This window comes from Nannobrachium achirus (genome assembly GCF_963921795.1).
Source record: "Nannobrachium achirus genome assembly, chromosome: 2".
Taxonomy (NCBI): Eukaryota; Metazoa; Chordata; class Actinopteri; order Myctophiformes; family Myctophidae; genus Nannobrachium; species Nannobrachium achirus.
The window spans coordinates 39,085,086-39,111,908 of NC_137811.1; the positions used below are offsets into that span (position 1 = coordinate 39,085,086).

General features: G+C 42.1%; 2 protein-coding genes across 2 annotated transcripts in view; one reads left to right on the forward strand and one right to left on the reverse strand.

Annotated features, from left to right (window-relative positions):
• Positions 1–2,479: 2,479 nt before the first annotated feature.
• Positions 2,480–5,268, forward strand: seraf (Schwann cell-specific EGF-like repeat autocrine factor; the record flags this gene model as incomplete). Its single annotated transcript, XM_080741841.1, has 5 exons — positions 2,480–2,717; positions 3,292–3,387; positions 3,657–3,761; positions 4,256–4,351; positions 5,156–5,268. The coding sequence occupies 5 exons, from the start codon at positions 2,480–2,482 to the stop codon at positions 5,266–5,268; spliced, it is 648 nt and encodes a 215-aa protein (XP_080597967.1).
• A 1,689-nt stretch (positions 5,269–6,957) lies between these two features.
• Positions 6,958–26,823, reverse strand: part of vwde (von Willebrand factor D and EGF domains) — a gene marked incomplete at both ends in the record, with an annotated part of 40,277 nt that continues 20,411 nt past the window's right edge. Inside the window, 25 exons of the mRNA XM_080741851.1 lie at positions 6,958–7,073; positions 8,001–8,096; positions 8,428–8,523; positions 8,616–8,711; positions 9,176–9,271; positions 9,365–9,460; positions 9,779–9,874; positions 10,303–10,398; positions 10,549–10,644; positions 11,655–12,086; positions 12,552–12,770; positions 13,384–13,521; positions 13,801–14,020; positions 14,597–14,853; positions 15,380–15,494; positions 16,418–16,522; positions 17,535–17,699; positions 18,683–18,819; positions 19,738–20,597; positions 20,882–21,078; positions 21,401–21,674; positions 22,730–22,803; positions 24,046–24,263; positions 24,780–24,927; positions 26,433–26,522. Of these exons, the coding sequence (XP_080597977.1) occupies positions 6,958–7,073; positions 8,001–8,096; positions 8,428–8,523; positions 8,616–8,711; positions 9,176–9,271; positions 9,365–9,460; positions 9,779–9,874; positions 10,303–10,398; positions 10,549–10,644; positions 11,655–12,086; positions 12,552–12,770; positions 13,384–13,521; positions 13,801–14,020; positions 14,597–14,853; positions 15,380–15,494; positions 16,418–16,522; positions 17,535–17,699; positions 18,683–18,819; positions 19,738–20,597; positions 20,882–21,078; positions 21,401–21,674; positions 22,730–22,803; positions 24,046–24,263; positions 24,780–24,927; positions 26,433–26,522 (4,533 nt within the window). The remainder of the gene's footprint in view (positions 7,074–8,000; positions 8,097–8,427; positions 8,524–8,615; positions 8,712–9,175; positions 9,272–9,364; positions 9,461–9,778; positions 9,875–10,302; positions 10,399–10,548; positions 10,645–11,654; positions 12,087–12,551; positions 12,771–13,383; positions 13,522–13,800; positions 14,021–14,596; positions 14,854–15,379; positions 15,495–16,417; positions 16,523–17,534; positions 17,700–18,682; positions 18,820–19,737; positions 20,598–20,881; positions 21,079–21,400; positions 21,675–22,729; positions 22,804–24,045; positions 24,264–24,779; positions 24,928–26,432; positions 26,523–26,823) is intronic.

The window sequence follows — 26,823 nt, forward strand, 5'->3', positions numbered from 1 at the left end:
TTTAGGGAAAGGCAGATACATGTCTATGATCATATCAAAGCTTTCTACGGTATTAGAATATAGAGCTTTAACTTTTTAACAAAGCTTTTACACAAGATAGCATTACCACTATCAATGCAATCATTCAACACGAACACCTCTTAAGTGTAGCCTAAGTTCTAACAGTACATAGTGTATATTGTTCTTTGTACAACTTAAATGTATAGGCATATCTATTTATATTTGTTTGAAAAAATATAATTTACTTTGTCCTTCATGAGCTCATCAGTCTGCTAGATAGCTAGACAGTGCTGGATGTATGTCACTGACACTGTACTCTGTTGGCTTCCAGTCAGACCAGGCACTCTAGTCTACTGCTAGAAACACAGGTCTCCAGTGAGTACCGGTATGTTCACATCTGTTGTACTCATTAAGAACACAACTTCACTTCCTTTGTAGGATTCAGGTCAGGGGCTTTGGAGCCTATCCAGTCCGATTTACCAGGTGCACTGCAGACAAAATGCAGGAGGACCACAAATACTGCACTAATTCAATTCTCAATTTCTATGGTAGATAGAATGTCACTGTTTTGGTACAGAGGAGGGTTAATGTTAGTGTGTAGCGTGTGGATGCATTTATTTCTCCCACATCCCACGCCCCGTGTGTCCTCGAAAAGAGCTGAGTGAGGAAGTGGTTTCTGAGCCGGTAGCCAGCCAAAGACAGGATTCTGCATTTATCCTTAGTTCTTGTTTGGCAATTGACTGTGCCTTCATAAGTAGCCAATTGGCCCACTTCACACTGGGTAATTTCCAAAGGACAAAAAATAGTGTGTAATGTACTTGATATGACCATAAATAATCTTGGTCTAATGAAAATATCTAAACGTATCTACTGTACAAAAGGCAAACAATTAGCTAACTATTATTTCAATTGTTGACAAGAGGTCAAGATGAGAGCAGCATCCTAGATTGTTACAGAGGACCTTCCCTTTAGCCCATAGATCATATAGACTCTGTCAGTTTCCTCTCTCCAGGCATAAGGAAATGGCTTTTCCAGATGTAGCCTACTACTCTATATGGACCTCCATCATAAAGGGAATCATGTCAACTCCAGAGATTGGCTCACCATACTTTAGCCAATACTTATTACTTACATGAACGTAGGTAGATATTATTGCATTACTGATTCCTCTTGGAAGTAAATATGAGGTGTGTAAGAAAAGTAACAGAACTGTAGCAGTCATGCTCATGACAACTAATTGAGTAACCACTTGAGTATGTCAGTATGTCACACATCATCTCACCACTATGCAGTAGTGCTACACTGCTGTTACGGTCACGCCATGGAGCTGGCACAAACATGGAGCAAAGAATCAATTTGAAATGTCTGGTCAAGTTGGGATAGGGTTAGGGCTAGGGTCAACACTAAGCCTTCCAGTAGGACCCGGAAACCAGGAGACAGAGCCTGCAGTGGAAGACCACAACTTCACCCAAGAAGGCACGCATGTCCAAATCAAAGATCATGGTCATGCTGATGCATTCTTTGCTCGCCAGAAGGGAGTGGTCCATTCTCAAGGTCAGGTAGGCAGCAAGGACCAGCCGGTCCTCAATCCCCTCCATGACCGCGTGGTCCGCAGCATGCAGGCTCTCTCTGTGGAGAGACAAATTGTGGCTATTCCACCTCCATAACGCGCCCACACACACCACAGGCTCTGTCTCTTGGTTTCCAGGTCATACTGGAAATAGAAGGGTTGGGTAACCCGGGGTAACCCTATCCTAGACTATAAACAATGAATGGACATCCCTTTCAGAATAAGCAGTTTGGAATTGGAATTCAAATGTAGGCATAGGGTCCGGGGAAGCCTATGGTCCTGGGAGGTTCCAGGGGGTCCCCAGCTAAATGATTAGTTAGGAACCAAATTATGGGTCCTTAAGAAACCAAATGGACCTCAATTTGGTCGTTCTGTTAAATGGGTCTATAGATTGGGTTCCCAGACAAACTACAAATTGAATCAAATGGGCATCCATAAATGGCCATGGCATGATGGCCATATTGCATAGTTGAAATTAAAAAGCTTGATCACTGCATAAACTTACAGATTTTGCACTATTAGCACAGCTATACAGTATACACTGCTGCTAGCATCACTACATAAAAACACTTTAACAAGGCTTGGATATGTTCTTTTTGGTAAGCAAAGCAGCAGTAACAACAGTAGGGTATCTTCAGGCCAGCCCCCAGAAGTAAGCAGACCACCCCACCCCACCCAGTGAGGCCAGTCCATCCCCTGCTGAGCTGACATCGCCTCCACTAACCTTGTTTGTAGATTCTATCTGTTCTAGTAGCAGCCAGACACAGACAGACAGGGGCGAGGGGGAGGAGAGGTGCTTGTTTGGAGACTTTCTGCACGTCGCTTCTTCTTCTTCTACTTCCATCTTCTTCCAGAATCCAGAGTTGGAAAAAAAGTCGCGAAAAGCCTGATTTAATTAGTACTTTAATAATGGCTCTTTCATTTCCTTCTTGGACGAGGCGGCTCTCGCAGCTGCTGCTCCTGCTGGCGGTGGTGTTGGTGGGCTTGTGCGCAGCGCGCGGCTCCGACGCACCTCGAGGAGTGGCGGTGGGTTTCGTGTTCGATCCCGCGGCAAAGTGCGATCCACCGTGCAAACACGCAGGAGTGTGCATCCGCAACAACACCTGCTTCTGCACCAGGGGTTATGAAGGAGATACCTGCCAGTATGGTGATGTTACAAGCTTTTTCATTACTAGGACCCCCGTTTTAATTTACTTGAGAAAAGTACAAAGTAGGCCTATTGATATCCCATTTCACAAGTTTTCAAATGTATAAAATGTAGGCCTATTAAAAAAAAAACTTTTGAAAATAGCAGATCTACAAGCTCACAGTGTGGCGCATCTTGATGCATTGTGAGCTTGTAGATCAGCTATTTTCGAATAGGACTGAAGTGAGTTAATGTGCATGGGCTTATGTTTTGTAATAATGATCAACTCTACAAAGTAGAAACTCAAATAAATTATTGTTAAATTGTGTTTTCTCGTACATGTAGTAAAGATGAAGATTCTATCAATCATTCAACTGGATAAGCCCTAAAATCCCCTCAAGGACCCCAGGTTGCTGGGGCCCCACATTGAGAAAAACTTTTATAGAATAAGCTAATAGCCATGCATGCAGATATCTGTCAGTGTGATTTTTTATTTTATTTTTATGGCAGCTTTAGAAGTGATAATTGATACACAGACCCAAAATTATATGTATGTGTTGAATGGAATTGAATGTTCTTCTTGTGTTGAATGCAGCTAATTGTTATCCCAAATGTAAGAATGGAGGAGAGTGTCTTCGTCCAGGGAAATGCAGATGTCACCATGGATTTGGGGGGAAATATTGCCATAAAGGTAGGTGTTGTGTTTGCAACTGGTATGGAGTGTTTGAATAAACTGACCACCAACCAATAGGAGTTAAGAAATGCACTTTATAATGGCGTATGTATTGTAGTCATTTTTTAAAAGACAATAGTCTAAAAGTGCAAAGCGTGTATGCTATTGTGTTTCTGTTTTTTTGTTCAAGACAAGTACATAGATTATTTTCCCCAATTTCCAATGTTGACACAATCAATGATCAATCGTTCGTTCGTTTGATCAATCAAATCATTTGTACTTGTCAGTGACGTGTGCTGGTGGATGCTGGAATGGAGGGGAATGCATTGCTGTCAACGGAGTGGCCAAGTGCATCTGTCTATCAAGCTGGTCTGGCTCCAAGTGTCAAGAAGGTCTGTTAATAGCCTTAAGTACCCTATTAGCACCAAAGGTCAAAGTCCCCAAATGTGACTGGCTGATGTATCAGCTGGAGCTATGCATCAAAAGTTGGCTTGCTGACTTTGACCACTTTCAACTGGGCTTCCCTATTTTGGGCATGTCATTATATAGCAGATCTTAAACCTCACAATGTGATGTGATGCATTGTGAGCTTGTAGAGTGGCTATCTTCCCCTTGTGACACCATCGTACAACAAAGTATCATTCAAGCTCAAGTCTTTAAAGGCTTTCCCTTATCTAACAGAGCTGAAGACTATTGCCTTTCCAATTCCTTTTCTAAAGTTACTACCATGCAGAGTATCGTCTGCCACAGTCAATCCAGTTATCATAAATGGGATATCACTTTTTATTGGTTAATGGCTATACTCCTATAGACTTTATTCTTGTGAATTATTTGGTGAGGTATTAGCTGGTATGTTGAGAATGTGTTACTGTGGTCTGTTCCCCAGCTATCTGTCCCCAAGGGTGTAGGAATGGAGGAACCTGTGTTGCCCCAGGAATCTGCAGCTGTCCAGAAGGGTGGCTTGGTGGAGCCTGCCATACTGGTCAGTCTCTGTCTCTGTCTGTCTTTTTAGCCTTTTCTGTCTGTCTGTCTGTCTGTCTGTCTGTCTGTCTGTCTGTCTGTCTGTCTGTCTCTCTCTCTCTCTCTCTCTCTCTCTCTCTCTCTCTCTCTCACACACACACACACACACACACACACACACACACACACACACACACACACACACACACACACACACACACACACACACACACACGCTTTTGTTTAAATTGTGCTAAATAATTAATAACTGCAGTAATCAGCCTGTCAACAAGTTAAGATGAGGCAGAATGGTTAATGCTTTTGCACTGAATTATAAATCTGCCACCTACCATAAGGCAAACTGTCCTCATCTCTGTAGAGTGCACTGGGCTTTGTACGATTAGGTTTAAAGGTTCTTAACTGTTTTGTTATCTCCTTGTTTCTTATGCTTCTTTCCTCAGTGAAAACTGTCATCCTTAAAATCTCACTTAATTTAATCCTAATCCCATTCTTTACAGTCTCAGAGTTCAATTACATTTCCACTATGTAACCTTTTAATAGTGAATAAAATGTTATTTGGACTGATCTGTATCGTAGAGTATGTTGAAACATCTAACACAACTGCGGTGGTTGTAGTTGGTCTCCCTGCTCTTGTATTGAGACATTTAGATGTAGGACCACTAGTGGTTGTCAAGTGTGCTCCATTAGGTCATTGGTAAAAACATCAGCACTTGTGCAGGGGACCCAGGTTTAACACAGACGATTTTACAGTGCACCATCGACTAAATTCTTTCCTGATTGTTTTCCCTGTCTCTCTCTGTTGTAGCTGTATGCAGTCGGCCCTGCCTAAACGGAGGGAAGTGTATTTCTCCCGAGACTTGCCGCTGTCGCCCTCCTTACTCTGGCCCTCGCTGTGGGGAAAGGAAAAAGTTTCACTAGTTTGCCCTGTATGCCTATACTTACTGCCGGTATGCCTGTTTTATACTTGTGCAATAATAGCAGATCTACAAGCTTATAGTCTCGGGTAGCCAGACAACTATTCCACAATCTCTGTATGCTATAGAGTCTGGAAATACTTGTACACCTCCCGAAAATCCAAGAGGAAGCTGGAATTTCTGTTCTCGAAAATATGTTTTAAAATATCTTTACGTTATTATTTTTATTTCCATTTCTGCTAAGCAGCAAGCTATGCTTAGATTATTTTGATTTATATTAGGATAAATCTGTGCGACTGTAAAGGCGAAACAGAAGTGTGGAAGAGGCTTCACAAGAAGAGGCTTTATCGCTTGCTTGTGATCAGAGCATCCATTCTCCAGACTGTATGATGGAAGCATTTGAAATTTGTGGGAGTCAACAGTCTGGCCACAACACGTTGCAGTGCCTTGTGAGCTTGTAGATCTGCTATTTTCAGCACACCACACCCACACGCAACTTATACACTAAGTATAACTCAGGCTTAAGGGGTCAATGAGGACCAATTAATGCCTTTAAACTCATGTGGAATATTACTACATGTGTTGAACTGGTGCTATGGTAGTTTTATTGTTTTACCATGTGTAATGTTAATGTAAACCATTGAACCTGTTTTAAAATGATCTTTGAATGAACACACTATGTACTGTACTGTATTTTGTGACATTAAATGAATGTTTGTGAAATGTGTATGTCATTGTGACTAGGTATATGCAGTCGATTTGAGCAAAATACCTCTGTCAAAGAAGGCATAAGAGAAATAGTATAGATATATTTTTTATTTTAATGTACAACACAAAATAAGTTTGTTAAGATGTCATTTTTTAACAATAAACAATACAAACAACTGCATCCTGTAGAACACCAACAGGTCATCATTTTGATAAATACGTCTTCAGTGGAATAACAGTAGATCTGTCTACATCAAAATGTAGACAGATCTAACCAAACAATATTAAATCACAAAAAAAACAATGCAGTCTCGTTATATATTGATATGTTCATAATAAAACAATAGAATGTGTGAAATGGACATTAATCATTATCAGCGAAACAAAGCTAGAGGATTTCAGAGAAACAGTGCACATTGTTGACAGATCAAGCAATACTTGACTATTACACAGCAAACTACACAATACAACATGTAGGAACTAAAAGCATAATCATCTAGAAACAATCTCGCATTTATCAATGAATCATCGCACATTGCCATCTCATTCATTAGTCTTTTGCTTCTTTTACATACTATTGTGCAGTAACACTTAGCTTCTGTATAACATATCTGCATAAGAACTGCTTCGTAGCCTTATGCAGGCAACAGATGTGCGACTCCGAGTCATGAGGTAGTGATATACAGGGACCATACCACAAGTGCAATATATCAAGTCCCACTGCTATTGTTTAAATATGCACACAAACACAAGCACACAGGCCTTTTCACACAGACACGCGCGCGCACGCACACACACATGCACACACAGTGTCACACATACAACGCTGTGGTGCTTTTCTTGCTTTGTGCATTTCGTAGGCACTTTACTTTCATTGCAGCGTTTCATTTCCATCATGCATGTGGTGCCTGTAAATATACAAAGATGAACATAATACAAAAAGATGTTTGTATTGAACAATAAATACTACATGGCAACAGTATAATCATGAGAAGGCGCTGACCTTTACTCCACAGGTGAGTCCCTTGTAGCCTTTACGACAGTGGCAGAAATCCGGAAGGACACACCTCCCACCGTTCAAACATCGCTGTTTACAGATCGCTAAATGTGAAATAAATATTGGACAACGTATCCGATATTAACCACATGAACCGTAGCATCACTATCCTGGGGCAAACATTCAGAGAAAATATCAGAGCTTGTGAATTAAGATTTTAGTTGAAGATAAAAATAAAAGGGGGAAACATTTCTTACTATAGATACAGACACAGACTCATGTAATAACATAAATAGGGTCATGTTTTTCCCTATATAGTGGAAGAAATATGTAACAAAAAAAGGCAAATGTGTTCACTTCCGGCAGAAAGCGTGAAAATTTGCACCTAGGGGTATTTTTGTGCGCTGAATTCAAAAATTGAAGGTCCCAAGCACTTTTCCCATGGGATCTGGTGGCTCTCATTCACTTACCATACTAAGGAAAAAAGACCCCCCAAAAAATCTTCTTCAAGTAGCATGTGAGGGGTCAAACTAGGTGTTTTTTGGGATTCTGAATCCATTGCAAGCATTTGTTTTGCACAGAAAACATTCCTTTCCGAGAAATGGACAAAACAAAACTTTGAAAAGTGATGACTCATCACTAAACCATAGTTTGTGGGGTCCATTTCTTCCCCAAGGAATGTTTTTTGTGCAAAACAAATGCTTGGAATGGATTCAGAATCATGAAAACCCCATAGATAGACCCCTCACATGCTACTTAAAGAAGATTTTTGGGGGGTCTTTTTTTCCTAACCCTAACCCTATGGTAAGTGAATGAGAGAAAAGTGAATTTGAGAAAAGTGCTTGGGACCGTCAATTTTTGAATTCAGCGCACAAAAATACCCCTAGGTGCAAACTTTCACGCTTTCTGCCGGAAGTGAACACCTTTTTCACATATTTCTCCCACTAATACCGTAGATACACAATTAATGCAAAATAAATTGGTGTTTTTCCCTCCATTCAACAGTATCCCCAAGGGATCAAAAGACTCACGGGTGTGACACTGAAGGCCCTCCCAACCAACTGGACAATGGCAGGTGTTTGGTCCCACACATTCGCCACCATTCTTGCACTTTTGCAGACACGTAGCTACATAGTAAACAGATTAATGTATGAAAACGTGAAATACATACAGCATCCTTTTAACACCAGATCTACATTGTCTGTGGTTAGGCTGAGTTGGACACTGCTATTCAATCAATATGTTTGTATAATTTTAGCTAACAAGAGGCTTCCTTCGGATTCCTTGCTCATCAGTTTGGATGAGATAGCCTACAATACAGGCATGATTTCAAAACCAGGTTCAGCTATAAAACGATGGATATAGTATTTTTAAATATGAGTCCCAGAGAATAGTTTGGGGCTTAAATTTGAGCTGAAACAGGCATGATTTGTTTAGATAATATAGGGTGTCACTCACGTATGTTACAGCGCTTTCCCTTCCACCCAGATGTACAGGAACATGTGTTGGCACCCACACACTTCCCCTTGTTCATACACATGGGCTCACAGACACCTGGAACACGTATATACAGTATTTATAATATGTTATTATGAGATGTCCTATAGCAGCAAACTTTCATTCAGATAAAGCTAAACAAGACATACTTTTTTGGCATCTCTTTCCCGTGTAGCCGTCAGGACAAGAACACACATTGTTTCTCATACACTGACCACCGTTCTTACAAGGGGGACTGCACACCGCTGAAAGACATAACATGCATAATGAATCAGTAGATATAATATTTTAAACATTCTGCAATTTGTTACTTGCTGGTATAATAATTGTAAAGTGTACAGAACATAACTTTTTCTTTTCTCATCATTTACAGTTTGGAACTTTTGTTTTACTGTAGACTTGAATATGAATTTAAAGGGGTCTTATCCATATTTAATTTAATATTGTACAACTGAGTGACTCTCAAATCCAGCATCTGAAAAAACTTCCTCTATTAATCATATTTACATATTTATTAAGGGACTAGACTGCTGTCTGCTATTATAATTATTTTTTGAGACTAACAGAAGGAAGGATCAGATGGAATCAACATGAGGAATGAAGAGAAGGAGGGATAATAGAAGGATTTGATCCAAGGCCAGCAAGTATACATGTGGATATGGATTCAGGGGCCTTAACTACTATACCATCTCTGGGCACAATAACTTACCAATCTGACACTGGGAGCCATAGAAGCCACTGGGACAGGCACAGATATTAGGCTTAATGCATGTTCCTCCATTCAAACAGACAGGACTGCAGACAGCTATGGAAGAGAAGTACACTCAAATCAAACACCTAAACTTGTTAAAGATATAACCGATGTGTTCTGAGCCCCTTTCTGTGTCATCTGAATTACCTGAATTACATGTAGGTCCATACCAGCCGGGCTTGCATTTGCAGACATCAGGGGAAATACACTCACCACCATTTTCACAGTGTCGATTACACACCACTAAGTAGGGAGAAAAACTATTAGTATCCACACTTTTATCTCATAGTCAGAGATAAACAAACCTGGGTGATCTACATTTTCTACATTATTTTAGACTTCTTATAATGTTCAAGATGGGTGGAGTTTGCTGCAGGGTGCAATGCATCGAGGGCCAAAAATAATGGCCAGGTAATCATTTTAAGGTCAGTTATAATGTAGTACATTTTTCTGTGACCTGTCCTACTGCAGTAAAACCCACCAATCTCGTATTGCTACAATCTTTATAAAAGATAAGACAACATTGCTATATCAAATCAGAGTAATTGAATGATTTCTCACTGATTTCACATCTGGGCCCTACATAACCGTAGGGGCAGGAGCAGTGATTTCTGGCCAGACAGGTCCCGCTGTGTTGACAGGGTGGCTCACAGCTAGCTACAAAGCAAGAAACACACAGGAAGAAGTCCTACTTGTATTCAATATATTAAGCATTTAAATATTTGTGTTGTGAAGCATGCATGTCCTACAACTATGTTTGCCAGACCCATGAAATGGGTAGGCCTACATAAGCAAATGTCGGTCCGGGTTTTCTATATAAAGGGTATATATGATGATGACATGATGATGACATGCCTACAAAAGGCATAAATGATGATGACAGACAGGGGGTCTGGCACAACCAGGTTGACCTGGTCTAGTTTTAGTAGACTAGTTCCAGAAACAGGGCCGTTCTAAAATGACAAAGCTGTCATTAGGCAATGACACCCTAGTGGTATGTTTTTGTTACACAGCAGGGCAGTGATAAACACTATCTTCAGTATTATTATTATTTATACTGGAAGTTAGAGGATAAAGCTATTTACCTTCATCACAGGTGTTCCCACTGTAGCCCACAGGACAATCACAGACGTTAGGTCTCACACACTTCCCTTGATTCTTACAGTCTGGCCGGCAGACCGCTGGGAAGAAAAGGAATATGTCAGAGGTAGTACATGTACGTAGATTGTTTCACCAGCGTATGCTCTCTCTCTCTCTCTCTCTCTCTCTCTCTCTCTCTCTTTCTCTCTCTTTCTCAGTCCCCCCCCTCCCTCTCTCTTTCTCTTTCTCACCTATATGGCAGTTGTATCCAGTGTAACCTTCCTTGCAAGTGCATGTGTTGGGAAGAGTACATTCCATCTTCTTTCCACATTGATACCGGCAAACAGCTGAAAAACAAAAGCAAACTGTTTCTATAGGCGTCGATCCATTATGGCATTACTTCTCCTTAACACGATAATGAATGAATACATACTGTTATAGATAAACAATCAGAGGATATAACCAGTAAGATGCCTAAGGGCGAAAATCAAGGTTGTGTGGTTGCCCTAACAGGGCATCATCTGGGAATCAGATGTAGAGGTCAGCTCCATATATGGAGATCTAGGTGATGATCCTGTCATCTCCATGTTTGAATATCCAGGGTTTGAACTTTGATGAGGTGATGTCACAACAATGTGATGTCACAATCTCAACAATGTGTAGTAACAACAATTTGATGTCACAATAGACTGTCAATAATATAGAGAACGTCATGACGTCACTCACTCATCCCCAGGTTCGCGGAAGTAATTTCTCTATGGAGAATAACATTGGGTCATCTTAAAATCGTCTCATATAAGCATTGAGGTCCAAAAATAAACAAACGGTCTTCGCGATATTGTCGGGGAGGTGGCTCTGTATGGTTTATGATAGTCAGTCACTAATATTTGATACAGTCTGTTTCTGGTGAAAATGTAACTAATTCGGCGACAGTAACATTAGCGTTTTCTCACCATCAGCTGATTCTTCATATCCATATGAGTCAAACCACTGAGATCATTTGTTTATGTTTGGAACACAGTTCTTATATGACGTGATATGAAAAAAGTCTATGGGAATTCAGAATGGGGGGAAAAAAGACAGGAACCATGTAGGATGTGTAAATGACGTCAGACTTCGTAGCTCTATAGGGTGTCTATCTATAGACTATACAGTAGACATTGAGGCGTTTACTTACTCACTGACTCAGATACGAACAAGATATTCCGGTTTTCATAGTTAACTGCGACCTACGGTCGCAATACACTATCATTGAATGTTTCGATCAATTATGGTTCTGAATCACTGTCGTCAAAGTAATTCTTGTGAATCTATTGCAGTTCAGTGAGCACGCTCAAGAAGATACTGAAAGCTATACCTTTACATGTGATTCCATCCCCAGTGTAACCAGAGGGGCAGTGGCCACACCTGAAGGATCCTGTGGTCGTGGGCTCACACTGCACACCGGAGAAACAAGGAGAGTCAGCACAGGTAACTCTATGTTCCTCCACACTGTGGACAGTGGGGGAGGACACAACAGTGACCGTTTGGTTCACTGGGCTGGTTTTCGTCTTCCTGTCTACAGATGACACCCTCTTTGTAGGAACAATGTATGTTTCTGTTTTTGTCCTTCTGTCAAGGGGTCTTCTGGGTAGAGCGGGTGAGGATGAAGATGAGATGGCAGGGATCTCTTTGCTGGAATCTGGTTCTGTGACTTGAAATCTTCCATTTGCTCTGCTGGTGACTATTCTCTGCCCTGAAAAACACTGGAAGTTAGAGGATAGGGCTTGAACATTTACAGAAACATCACCTTGAGCAAGAACGAGACAAAAACAAAAGAAGACGTAAAACTATTTCCTGGGGAATTAGCATGAGTTGGCCAATGGACTGCATATAGCGCCTTCATCCAAAGCGCTTTACAATGTATTTCACATTCACAGCAGAGGAAACCATGAATGGCACCAACCTGCTGAGCAGCGCAGCCAGGAGGAGCCGGGGATCGAACCAGGAACCTTCCTATTCCAAGACGAACACTCTACCTCCTGAGCCACTCCTGCACAACTACTTATTCCTACCAGGTCCATTGAGCTAAGCAAATATGTATATATATTATAAAACTTCAATCTATCAATTTATTTCTTCAAATATCTTTCTATCCATTTAAAATCACAGGAGGGTCAAGCTTATGGGAATGTCATCTCTGACAGTGCAGACCTGCCGTTGTTGTAGTATTATTATTATCAATGATACGCTACAATAATTGTGTCATTCTCACCTATAGTGGAGCTCTTGCATGTCTGTCCGTTCCCTTGTAGGCCAAGTGGACAGGGTCCACAGATGAACCCTGTTGAGACATGGGTGCTCTCAAAGCACTGAACACCAGGGTGACATGGCCTTCTAGAGCAGGGAGACTGTCCAGAGGATTTGGTTTTGCCTGAAGCCTGGGGGACTCTCGCTGGTGTGACCACAGCCTTGCCAAGGGACTCTGTGTTACCTTGAGAAAACAGAAAGAGGCTAGGCCTGGGGTTTTTCTTTTCTTTTCTTCTCTCTCCAATTAGTTTGCCAATTCAACCCATGTTTGTAACACGGCCAACCGCTACTGTTTGGTCCGGGGATGTAGACTGCCACTGCCGTCATCCAGATTCAAGTCAATCTAAAATGTCTAAAATGTATTATAGAAAGCCAAGGGTCTTCAACAGGTGGTCCGGGATCCCTAGGGGGTCCTCAGAGTTACTACAGGGGGTCCTCCAAATCTTTGTGTGATAGAAACCTTTTTTTCTCCTTTTTTATATGAACCACTTGAACCCTAGCGTCCATAATCTGAGAATTTTAGCCAAAGATAGCAGATCTACAAGCTCACAACGCACACAAGCTATTTTTGGCAAAGAGGTTTGGTGTAGAGGGGAAGAAGCAGACTAAATACAGGGTGAAAGGTCAAGTTAATTAAGTGTTGACGGTTCAAGTGGTTAAATATCTGAAAACACAAATTGACGTGATTAAACTACCTAGTGTATATGGAATCAACTAAGGGATCCTTGGCCTGAAATCGTTGAAGATCCCTGTATTATAGTATATGAGATGAAACAGGGAGGGGGGTCTGGACTTACGTGCACAGCTCTTTCCATCACCGCTGTAGCCCTGTGGACAGGCACCACAGACAAAAGAGCCCTGCGTGTTGTTACAGCCCACTCCAGGGAAGCATGGCTGGGAAACACACTCGTCAATGTCCTCTCTACACGTATGACCTGAAAACATGCAAAACATCACGTGGCAAAACATTACAACATTTAATTAACTTACAGCAAAAGTTTTGTGATGTTGTATTAATTTGTCTGCTATTGTATTGTCTATTGGCTTGCTTTGTCGCCTTGCATCATCTCTGAGTTCCTATTTGTTCTGTGTCAGCTTGTTTATTTTACTTTATTCGTTTTGTCTTGAGCCAATGCCAGGAAGATAGAATCCAGTAACTTCATTTATCTTGACAGTCAAAGCGATTCAGATTAATCTTTTATGCAAATGGCTACCTGTCATTCCAGGGGGACAGATACAGGAGAAGGAGTTTGGGCCGTCTATACAGCGACCCAGTCTGCAGGGGTTGGGTTTACAGTCATCAATGTTCACCTCACACCTGTCCCCTTTAAATCCTTCCAGACAAACACATAGGTACTCCCCGCTGCCGGTGGGAAAGTTGATGTTGGTCACGCAAGAACCTCCGTTCAGGCAGTCACAGGAGAGCACGGACACCTGGGAGGAATGGAGTACAAAAACGGAGCCTTAGTTGTTTGTGCAGCTTTAGACTCATTCATATTTTAGAATCCAGTCTGACATGTTCACAGCCGGCTCCTAACAAGAGGCAAAACGTTCTTTGCAGATGTGGTTTATCAGATTGTCCAGCTAGACTCCGCAAGTGAACGTTGTCTTGGTCATTTAAACGTTTGTGACGCACTTCTTACATTAGTAGTCTTTACATTCAGACTGCACACACTGAGCTCCCCCTAGTGGGTAACTAACTACTGTCTGTGACATAAAGGACCAGACAAACCTTTTGAATTCGAGATTGCCAGTGTTTCAAAATGGTTCTCAGTGATTTCCTATGCCTATATTGATATAGATCAGTGGTTCAAATTTCAAGGTCTCCCCTTAACTCTGACAGTGTACGAACTTCATTTGGTTCCGTTTGTACTCTGTCGTTTGTATTCGTTTGTACTCTGTCCCTTGTTTGTACTCTGTCCCCATAAAGTCCCTGGAATCTACTTTGAGAACCACTGATATACTCAATTGTTACAAAGAAATCACATGCACATCAACTCCCACCAATACCTGCACAGAGGCCCTGGTCTCAGCATTACAGTCATCTGTCAGGATGAACTGGAAGGTGTGTGTACCAGAGGTTTGGGTGGAGGCCTTCCATGTCAGGAGACCAGCAGGAGACAGGGATGCGTCTACGGGACCGGACTCCATGGTGAAGAACACCGATGAGCCCTCGGGGTCCCGGGACTGTAGCTGGTAGACAAAGTTTTCCCCCTGGAAGGCCTGGATGCCAGACGGGAGAGGCTGAAGCTCTGGTGGAGCATTCTCTGGTGCAGTGAACAATTAAGTGGATAAATGTATTCGTAAATAATTAGTAAATAATGAGTTAAAGAATTGATTGAAGACCTTATTAGAAGAGAAAGCACATACTGTATGTACTCCACACACTGTTTACAAAGTATGTTGTGGCTTATTTGGTGGATCGCATCAATATGATCATATTACTTTATAAGTAAGGGGAACACAATGAAATAATATATCAACTGTCATCTATTTTGTGTACATCCTACATTTTGAAGAATACTAAAATATAATAAAATAAAAAAAGATGGTATAATTACAACTGTCAATTTCTTCTCATAATTTCAGGTACACTCGCGTAACTGAAGACATGTACTGTAGCAACTACTAGCAATGTAGATGTAAATGGAATGAGATATTTAATTCTACCCTAGGTGTCTAAAGAGAAAGCAGCATAATCATGTATAATTCCATAAAGATATGAGCATTATACAGCCATATAATATATTACTTTTTTTAAATGTAAAAAGATTGATATCTTGTTATACATACTGTCTACAATAGACCAAGTGCGTTTGGAGGATTCTGGTCGGCATATCAGGCAAGGGCTGCTGGGATTGTGGTCCCCGTCAGCATAGCACAGACCATCAATGTTGCAAGTTTTCTCCTAGGAAATAAAGGCAGCACATTTAAATGAGTCTGAAATTAAATCAAATTGAGTGTTTATTTTAAACAAACTGGCTAATACTTGCCATTTCTTGAACACTTTAATCTGAAGTGCCTTAATCAATACTAATCTCAATAATAATTGACTCCTGTAGGAATGGAACTCCTAGTCCGAGCAGTGAAAGTACACATTGAAGTAAGAACACAACACTGCTCTCAGCCAGAAGGAGAACAAAGCTGTTTCTGTTTTCCATGCAAACAACTAAATTGTGACAGAGATCCAGTAGTAAGAAAAACCTAACAGGGTGAATGCCAAACATTCACCCTCTAAACGTTCAACCCAGGTGGGTAGTATTTACTTCCTACGCGAAATTACTAACAGATCTTTTCTGATCAACAGAACCCCATTTTAGTTGCATGTTAAATGCTCTAGCTCTTGCAGAAAACAATGTAGCTTCTTTTAATCAGTTTCATTCCAAAAGGAATTATGCAACAACTGTACATACTGTAATACGGACAATACAAGCTTGCAGGCATGACATTAAACTCTCTGTGGATTGTTAAAAAAGATATGTATTAATTTTGCGAAATTGAAACTCTTTAAATTGTATTGCAGAGTAAAAATTTGAATACTGAAGACCATTGCTGACCAAAAGTCATGGTCTGTGGTTGCATAGATGCAAATTGACCTGTTTCCACACACAGTTTTACTAGACTACATGTCTGTTGTATATCGTGCGACATAGGCCGACATGTGCTGCTCTACGTAATTAAACAGCTCAAAATTGTTTCACACATGACATTCTCACAAACAACCTTTGGTGCAGAAGATCACATTCCCACATAGTGTTTGACAAATAGTCCTAATGCCATGTGTTACAATTCAACAGCATATCTGGAATTAGTTCCCACTACTATACTCACCCTCAGTGTACAGAGTACTTCAGTGTTGAGACTACAGATCTGACAGGCTCCGTCATACAGTGTGAGAATCTTGGCATTGCTGTAGCCATAGCCATCATTGGACACCTGCCAACAGTAAGGATTGAGTAATGTCATATGGTGGGAAAGGGGACTCCTAAATACTTCATAATAAATATAAGTTCACTTTAAAAACGTACCACGGGAAAGTAATAATGGCCACCATTCAAATAGTCAAATGGTTTCTTCTGTGAGTTTGCATTTGACTTTTTCTTTACTTGACTTTTTGAGACCAGCTACCCTTTAAATACTTTGTTTTATATGTCAAATAGTGAAAATAACCCATATGCATGTACGATAGATCTTCTGTTCAACTATTCAGTAGAGTTTCTATCTATTTAGTTTGTCTATTTTTATTGAGTGTTATTTGCAGAATGTTCACTTAATTAATGTTTCATGTTTGTCTATTATCACTTGTTATTATGACATGCCCAGGATGCATGCCTATTCAGTATATGCTCTGAGAATGCTATTGCTGTGAAGGTGTGACGGCTGAATTGGTATTAAATGTTCTCCGTTCACATGAGCTGATTGCTGTGAGAAAGCATGCACAGAGGTTGGTTGCCATCTTGCAGCCACATGGCACTTGGGTACACTGACCTTTCTCCAATTGTTTCTCACTGTTGAATACAATTCTGAACACTGAAGAAAGCCTCTGTTCCATAGTAGCAGCTAGCTAATAAGTACAGTAAGTAATACTATAAGTAAGTAATATAATCATCTCTGACTAACATTTTCAGCACAGATCTCTATTAAGAGCTATACTTGATCTTAAACTTGCCAGCTGCCAGCAGTTGTTTTGAGATGGAGAGAAAGTGGGGGAAGGAAAAGAAAATTAGTATAGTCACAGAGGAAGTGGGAGAGACCAAGGGAGGAGGAGAACTGGAGGAGAAAGGAGGTCAAGTGAAAAACGTCGAAAACGTTGCGAGGCTTAACAGCTAATTCATACATTTTGTGCTCAACAACGATGATGTTATGATATTTTTGTTGAGCGACACGGCTGTGTAAACAAAGAAGCATGAATCAGTGAAGAGAGATGCTGCTACAGTTTGTGACTGACTTTGATCTGCCAGCGGGCCAGAGGTCTGTCTGGGGCCATCTGCTGGTCCTGGCCTGCAGGAGCTTGTCTGTCCTCCAGGGGGAGCTGGCATTCCAGAGCAGTCACATCCAGGAAAGTGGCCAGGGCAAACTGGGGATCATCCAGCACCCATTCCCCTTCCACAAACTGGCAAACACATGGGGGAAGAGGGTGGAAGGAAGGACAGTAGAGATGACCAGGGAGGAGAAAGAGAGATTGAGGATTGAGAGAGAGATTAAATGTATACCTTTTATACATGTATTGAATTATTAATTGTAATGAATATTGTCACCACTGTGAGCCATTCATGTCCAAGCTATTCATGGGTTGCATTTGAAGTCCTAAATGGCCATGTTGAGGACAACACAGGTGTTTCTATTTGTCTGATTGGCACAGAACTAATGTTCTATGCCAATCAGAACACCTGGGTTGGTCCTCAACATGGCTGGTGTAGGACTACAAATGCAACCCATGAATACAAAGAAAGAAGGTAGAAAATAAAAAGTGTTGAACAACCTAAATATAAATGGAACACTTACGCTTTCATTTGACACAATTCATCAACTTCATCTGGCTCTATCATATACAAAAATTATTAAAACAAATACAAATGCAAAAACTGGCTTTAAAAGAAAAAAAAAAAGTGTTAAAGGGTCTAACCGCCTCTCCAGCTCTTAACTAAATACAGAAGATAGGCTATACTGTATTTCAGGTCTGGTTACCAATCTCATCCAATCAAGAGAGATGTCAGACATAATTAGAGTTAGAGGCCTAGGCCACTGGTGTAGTGGTCCAGGCACCTAGGCTGGTAATACGGCCTAGCAGCGTGTTGTGGGTTTGAGCCCTGTTCCAATGAATTTTGCTACGTGTGACCCCCCCCCCATCTATCTCCTCATTTCCTGTCAACCTACTGTATACTTATCAATAAAGGCATAAAAAGACCCAAATAAATAACTGGAATTGGAACACTATAAATTTGAAGCTGATAAATGGGTTCTCTCTCCTGATTGGATGAAATTGGTTACCCACCTGATACTATGCAGCTTTAACATAGAGTAAAGTATGAGGCGCATTGGCATCATCATTAAATAGTACAAAACTCATCACAGAAGCTTATAAAACCAAAGTACCTTTTCTTTAACAAACTCACACTTGAGCTCATAGGAATCCTTAAAACCCTGGCCATAGATGTGGATGGTGGAACAGTCTCCCTGTCGAATGTCACACAGACCATCCTTCTCCAACTCAGTGATTTCTGGGATCTGGTCTTCACCACATCAACAACAACAAAAACACAGACAATGTTGTCAAGATACACTATATAGTTTAGTCACTCAATGCCTAGAAAAATACAATACTGCCACCGCAAGCTAAAGAAGCTTTGAGTCAAAGGGGACAAATCTGAACTACATGTAAAGTCAGACTATAGACTAACAAACATAACATAATATTAGAGAAGTAGCCTAACTAGGGTGCCCAGACATCCTGACAAATTCGGTACAGACCCATATTATCCCGAATCCTGAACAAAGTCTTATCTGTAGCCCACATGAATTGATATGACAATTGCTGTGCCTACCAGTTACAGCTACGACCAATGTGGCTCATACAAGACGTTACAGCAATAGCATAGACATTGCGTCAGCATCATATTACAGCCACAAAGTAACACATGTGCATGCTATGTTGTCCTTTTTGTGTAGATGACGATATCGGAACTGCAGGCAGCAACAGAGAAGATGATAAGACAGATGTGACAGGCTGCAGGGTCGAGGCACCACACTGATAACACACTCATAATTATTTTACACACTGTATACATCACAAATGGTATGTGTGTATGCGTGTGCATGCGTGCATGGCATGCGTGCATGTTTGTTTCACTGTTTATTGACACCGAATGAAAAAAATGTACTGGCGTATTGTACAACTCCGCTGTCATTGAATTTTTTTCAGTCTCTAGCAAATCTTTTTGCCAAAAATAGCAGATCTGCAAGCTCACAACGCGACACGTTGTGAGCTTGTAGATCTGCTATTTTGGCAAACATTCCACCCCAGAATAACGGATGTTGGGGATATTTCTATTATCGCAATATTATCGGAAATTGCAATTATTTGGTCACAATAACCGTGACATGACATTTTCATATTGTTCCCATCCCTACAGTACGGTAACACTTCTTACCAGACAGCAGGCTGCAGTCATAGGATCCAAACCCTGGGAAGCACACACAGCCCCACTCAGAACACTGGCCGTTCCCGCTACACAGATTAGGACACTTGAGGACGGACAGCACGTCCTGGTACTCCCCCTCTCCCCTCCTCTCCTCCAACAGCCTCCTCTCACATTCATTCTCCAGCAGTGGTAACGTTGCGTTGGCCCACGCCTCGTCATCCTTCAGCTGCAGGTCACTGACACACATGGCCACGACGCGGCCGACCAAAGCCTTTCCTAGTAGGCGTCCGCACGCTATCGTTATGCTGGAGTTGGCGACCGCTCGCTGGCAGTGGGACCTGGCTTCCCGGTGGGTTAGCCCAGAGGGAGTGGGCCACGTTGGGGGAGAGAAGGCCTCGGGGAGTCCCACTGGTTCATGGTCCTCTGGGAAGAAGTAGGAAAAGCCCTCTAGGTCAGACTGGCTGAGGCTCTGGTGTGCTGGGTGGGAGATGTACTGGTAGGACTGTCGTCTGGCCCTGGCCTGATGCCCTGGCCGGACTGCGGTCGATGCTCCAGTCCTGGAGGCTCTTCCACGTGGCCGTGCGGCAGGCCTTCCATCCTTGTGGCCGTCAGAGAATCCCGGCGTTTCTTGCCCTCTGAACAGTTCCACTGATTTAATGTATTCAGCCGTGACATCTAATGTGGGGATGATGCTAGGGAGTCTTACGTTACTACGCTGAGAGCAGGTGGAGTCAGAGGAGGAGAGGGGCTGAGATGGGGTCCTGGGGGTCGAGAGGTGCGGTTCTGAATGACAGCTACAGTACTTGCGGGAGGCTGGGGCGCTCTGATAGGACGGAATTGTGTCAAACAGACTGGTACCTGGGGAAAGCCTGGCAGGGGGAAACAGGAATGACAGGAATGACTTGATGCCAAGCTCTAACTAACTACAGTATGCATTCTATCCATCTGCACAGAACAATATGTAGACACTTCCATGGAACTGGAACTTTCTTTTCTTTCTCTTCTTTACCTAAAATAGTAACATTACTTTCAGTAGATTACATTTGCACGTAAAAAAAAAAGTATGGTAATGACCAAGTACATATGGTACTTCTGAATCTCCCTCTGAGGACTTTAAATTGTTGACCTGAATTAGGCTACTAGTTATTCTAACCTCCATTCAGCAAGGAAACCATGTACATCCTCCAACGTGTTGCCACCTGCTGAGTGGAAGTCATTGTCCGGCTGTCCATCATACGTCCCACAAAGCCCTTCAGTGTGGTCCCAGTCTGAACCGGGAGCTCGCAGTGTGAGACTCATCCCCCAGTCAGACACATCAGCACGTATGAATGCTCCAGACGAGAGAGTCACCTGCAGATTTCACAAACATGTCAGATCATAATGTAGGCACAGTATTGCAGAGTTGCACAACAAGCAGGGATCTGTTTTTGTCATACTCTTTCAGCTGAAAGTAGAATTTGTTTTAATTTTCGCTTAATTATTTTGTCAACATTTTGATAATCCATTATATTTGGGGACTGAAAATGCAACCTTGTTTCAGTTCATGTTTTGTTTGTATAAATTAAAATATGTTTGGTCACATTACCTAGTTCTATGCTATGTAAAAGTAATAGTGTTACATAAACATGACTAGCTACTTGTATTTATGCACATTGTGGATGTACCCACTCACAGTGACTTTACGTCCCCGGTAAGACTCAGTGATTCGAATGCCGCTCTTGCCCAGGTCTCTGTTCTTGACGGACAAGTGTGGTTTTGTCTCACCCATTTCCCCGTTGCACATGTCAAAGGAAATGACATCGCCCCCATCCCTCGCCACAAAGCCACACACACATGAGGCGGCGTGCACCACACTGCCACACTCCCACTGCCGGACGTGGACCTCAAATGGCCACACATTGCTCTTGTACAGAACAAAAGTGCCTATTTGGTAGTTATCATAGTGCCTGGAATAAGCAAAAAACAAGGGATTATTAGTTTATACTGTATGTTTGAAATATAATATGCATTTCCCCCAGCAGTCATCGCCATGTGGTGGACATTTTTGTCAAAATTATATTTTTTGCTACGGACATACAACATTTGTGGACAGACAATACTATTACCAGAAACACAAGAGAGAGATTCTGAGAGTGTTCAAATGGAACCAACATTTGCTTTTGGTTCCATTTGTACACTCTCAGAGTTAAGGGGGTCCATAATAAAACATTTGAGAACCACTAGTACTATTCAGACTTAGCCTGATTTCAGACTCAGCTGAAGCTTGAGTCAGACATTGGCCCCTGTCTGAGCGATTTATGGGGGGAGGGACTTTAACTTCCCCATAACCAATCATTAGATCAGCACGGATCCGCCTACTTTTTCATCCCACACGGTGCTTGTCACATCTCCTTCATCCGCTGGCCATTAGAACACACAATGGCAACATGTGTGTGTGTGTGTGTGTGTGCGAGCATCACGATGATCGCACGCGTGTCAGTCTGTCTGTCTGTGTGAGCGACTGCTTCCACACAGAACTGCAATCAGAAACATGTAATCTGCTCGGTGAAATCAGTGTGTGTGTGTGTGTGTGTGTGTGTGTGTGTGTGTGTGTGTGTGTGTGCATGTGTGTGCTCAACTGCTTGGCGCGGATTGGTTATTCGTTAGTCCCACCCACACCCCCTGCGCTCATTGGAGGAACTGCCATTTCGGACGGTATAAACTGCAGATTCTGAACATAACTCCAGACCAGAGAAGCAGCCCGCTCAGAGAGTGGGCGGGTCTATGGGCTGGAGCCAGGCTAAGTCGGACTCCTAATACACCATAGTGTCGTGATAATATTGTCAGTTATCAGTGTCATATTCTGAAGAAAACCCGGAGACCCATTCAGTAATTGGGTGTTATGATCAAAATAAAATGATAATGGACAAATCTTTGCCACGGACACATTTGTCCGTGTACAGATATATTGATGACCCCTAAAAAGGAATATCCTGCCATGCTCAACAGGAGACTTAAGTACCTGCCATCAAATGTGATGAGGTGAGGGTCAGTGAAAGCGTAGCAATACGCAGAGGGTACATCCTTCACAACTATCTGAATACAAGAAAGAAAAAGAAGAGAAAACTCAACATTTGTTTAATTCATCATCAATAATGTGCTCAGATTTAAATTCTGAAACTACTATGCCTTTTCACACAATGCTTAGCCCTCTTTCTTTTTTTTCTTTTCTTTTCTTTTTGGAATACTTTACCAGCTGGCAGCATGTGGTACAGTCAGACATTACGGCTAAAAGGAAAAGTCTAAGTCCTGTTAACCCAGAGCTGACAACTCTGTTGGCCCTTGGCTAATACTTGTTTCACACTTATCCCATATATCCCCAAAACCTAGCCCAGGCCTTCCTAATATCCTATTATCCTGTGTTCTGAGGTTGGCCCGCAAAACTCTGAGGTTAAATTCACTACAGTGAAATGCGGTCCAATCAAATATATATATTCGAGTTGAATAGTTCAGTTGTGTACTGTCTACTGTGAGCATTCTAAAGACAAATTGAAGTGTGAATCTTTAACCCAGGGCTTACTCTAAGTTGTGGGTTAATGAATATGAGTGTGAAACAAGGTATAGCCTTGGCTTGTGCATTGTGTGGCCTAGGGAGTTAAGTGGCTTTTTTCTATTGATTACTCACGCCATGGAGACTTGAGTTCAATAATATTTTTTTGTTTGTTGTTGCATTCTTAAAATAAATACATTTGCCAATGATCTAATCCTAATGTAATCCTGGGCACTACACTCCCTGAGGAGCAACGGACAGACCTCATGCTTCCTTCTATGCTTGAGTAATCCAAGCCGCTTCTTTTCACCTGACAGGGGAGAGATTCCCTGGCTGGACGTAGCGCGTTGAAGGAACACATTATTCCAACCAGTTCCTTTCCCCTCCATCAGGCGCCCCGGCTGGCCAGGGGGAGGCAGTTTAGAGAGGAGTTTAGAGACCAGGTTTTTGTCACATTCTTAAGACAATAATTTGATTACAATAGATTTACCCCCATTGATTCCGGATGGCGACCCAAATGCCATCCGGAATCAATGCGGGGACATTCACTATAATGACATTTTTGTCTTAGGAATGCGACAAATACATTTAAAAATGTTGAACTCAAGTCTCCATGGCGTGAGTAAACAATTAAAAAAAGCCATTTTGGGGGTGAATTACTCCTTTAACAAGGAAATTAAGTCATTCTCCCTGTCTGCCTGTACCTGAACAGGCTCTGGTGAGTATCCGTACCTGAACAGGCTCTGGTGAGTATTTGTACCTGAACAGGCTCTGGTGAGTATCCATACCTGAACAGGCTCTGGTGAGTATCCATTCCAGAGGAAGTTGTCTGTGACAATAGGTTGGACAGAGATCTGGGCGGTCCTGTCCCTATCCTTGACAAAGTCAACCACAGGGCTGAAGTGGATCAGAGCTGTACTGCACACCCCGTTCCTGCAGGGGGCGCTGGCCAGGTCCACCACACAGGAGGACAAAGACAGGTCTGGACCCAGCCTCCCTTCACTTACTGTACAGAGGAGCAAACATGCAATACTTAAATGATATTTGTGTGCAGGTCCAGCTTTAACTGCTTTGATGATATACAGTATGTCAGGGGTCTTCAACAGGGGGTCCTCAGAGTTGCTATAGGGGGTCCTCCAAATGTTCCAATCCTTTTTATGTTAACCACTTGAACCCTAGCGTCCATATTCTGAGAACTGTAGCCAAAAATAGCAGATCTACAAAGGTTGTGGGGGTCCCTGCTTCATCTCTCTCTCAACTAAGGGGTCCTTGGCCTGAAAACGTTGAAGACCCCTGATATATATATATGTCATGAAATATGGAAGGTGTAATCTTTTCAGTGATGCGACACAGCTGTGAATCGGAGGCTTTCTCCAGTTTTCAGATCACCATAAAAAGTCACCTTCCAGATGACATACGGATAAACAAGCGTCAACCTGAGTAGTTCTCCATTCAGGTTTGCCTACCGTCAGCTAATAACGAAAAGTAGTGTACTCAAATGAGTTACATATGAAGCATTTACCTTGATTGCTTGTGCTAAGCTGTAAAGTGAGAGTGCACTGCTCTGTAGAGGTGGAGGTATCTCCCAGACAGGGGATAGCAACGGTGCTCTCCACAACCAGCTCATACTGCCTCCCATCCTCAGCCACTGTGCTCACTGTGGGCCTCAACTGCAACACATATTTAAAGGTACAGTATATGATAAACATCACATGTCATGACAAATATTAGCCTGCGTGCCAGCCTGCTACGCTACATTCCGTGGATTTGTTTTGTCTCAGTCTGGCCATGATTCAGTTGACTCGTATTTCCAAGCGTTGCTGATTGGATGTTGTTCCAACGAATCAGAGTAGGGTTAGGGTAGCTACGTCCTCTACCAGCCAATACACACTGATGTATTTGTCCTGCCGTGCACCACAGACGAATAAAGTGCACTTTTAACCAAACCAATTCGGCCACGAAGAAGGCGGAAGAAGGCGGAAAGCGCCGGTTGCCGACAGGGAGCTCATCGGCAGGTTTTCGGCAGCGGGTCGGGAACGCTATCGACTAGTATCGACGGAAAACTGGAATACTGGACTTGTTCAGTTTTGTTGAGTCGCCCCTGGCCGTCGGTATTGAGGGAGTTGTAGAATGGACCATTAGTTTGCTACTGCTGCAAAACCAAGCCAAAATAAGCCAGAGACATTTTCCCGTCGCACATTTTTACTAAATAGCATATGCATATTCACAATCTCAACTCTCAATTTCCTATACTAATCAACTCCAAAGCAACGCTAGTAATAGTGATGTGTGTTGTGTTGGTAAGAGCAGGAAAAAACACCACACAGAGTAAAATCTCCACTTCCCCCGTCCGGTTGCCAGATTCTGTGAGTGAAACAAGCGACCAGGTCTATGAAAACAAGCCCAAAAGAAAACAACCAGTTTCACCTATTGGGCTCTATTACATTAGCTATTTTCAAAAAGAATGTTGAAAGCAAGGCCAAATAAGCAACTACACTTCAGAAACAAGCCCAAACAAAAGTAACCCACAACTAGCAACATTATAAGAAAACAGGATCAAAGTCGCTTATAACGAGCAGACCTGGCAACAACTGCGCACAACTGCGTACAGTAACTACAGTCGGGGTGCAGTCGTCTGGAAAAAGTTTTGCTTAGTTTTTTGCAGTTCTTTGCAGTCTGTGAACAGTTAGAATGAGTCTCCTGTAGTATTTTCAGTGTGGAGGCACCTTACTTGTAAGAAGCCACGGTTGGTTTCCACTGTGTTCTATGTCCCGCCTCCCTTGGAGATGGGCTCTTAGCCAGACTGAGAAGTGGAGTGACAAAACCAATCCACGGAACGTAGCGAGCAGGCTGGCACTCAGGCTAGACAAATATAGCTCAGAACAATAAATCCTGTAATTCCTCAACATGCAGTTATAGCTATGAAAACCCTATACTATACTGTGTATATATATATATATATATATATATATATATATATATATATATATAGTTTTTTTTTACTGTATTTATACAGTATACTATATATACTGTTTACTTTATGCAGTCACTGTTACACACAGGCATGCATTGCACACACACGCGCATACGTACATTTGACCCATTCAAATGTACGTGCACACGCACACGCACACACAAACACATCCCTTAAATATTTTACATCCATTTGATATACCCTGATCCCAGCAAAGAACTCCTGGCTCTCTACTGGAGCTCCCTGTACGTCTGGAGAGTCCAAAAAGAAACTGGAAGTGATGCAGTATATCTAACAGGGAGAACGGAGAGAGACACAGGGAGAGAGAGAGAGAGAGAGAGAGAGACAGAGTGGGGGAAAGGGTAAGATAAAGAGAGAGCACAGTTTGAAAAAGGCAACAGTCTGAAGCTGAAGTTTGGCATTTAAGATGGGAACCCCTTTTGGGGTTCTTGTTGTTATGTAGGCCTACAGTATATGGCAACACAATTATTTTGTAGTATATTTGAAGTTTTTCAGAAAACTTAGGTCAGGATTTAGATGGCGTTCCTAGAATCGTCCTGAGTCCTAAATGGGTTAAGTTAAGGTATTCTGT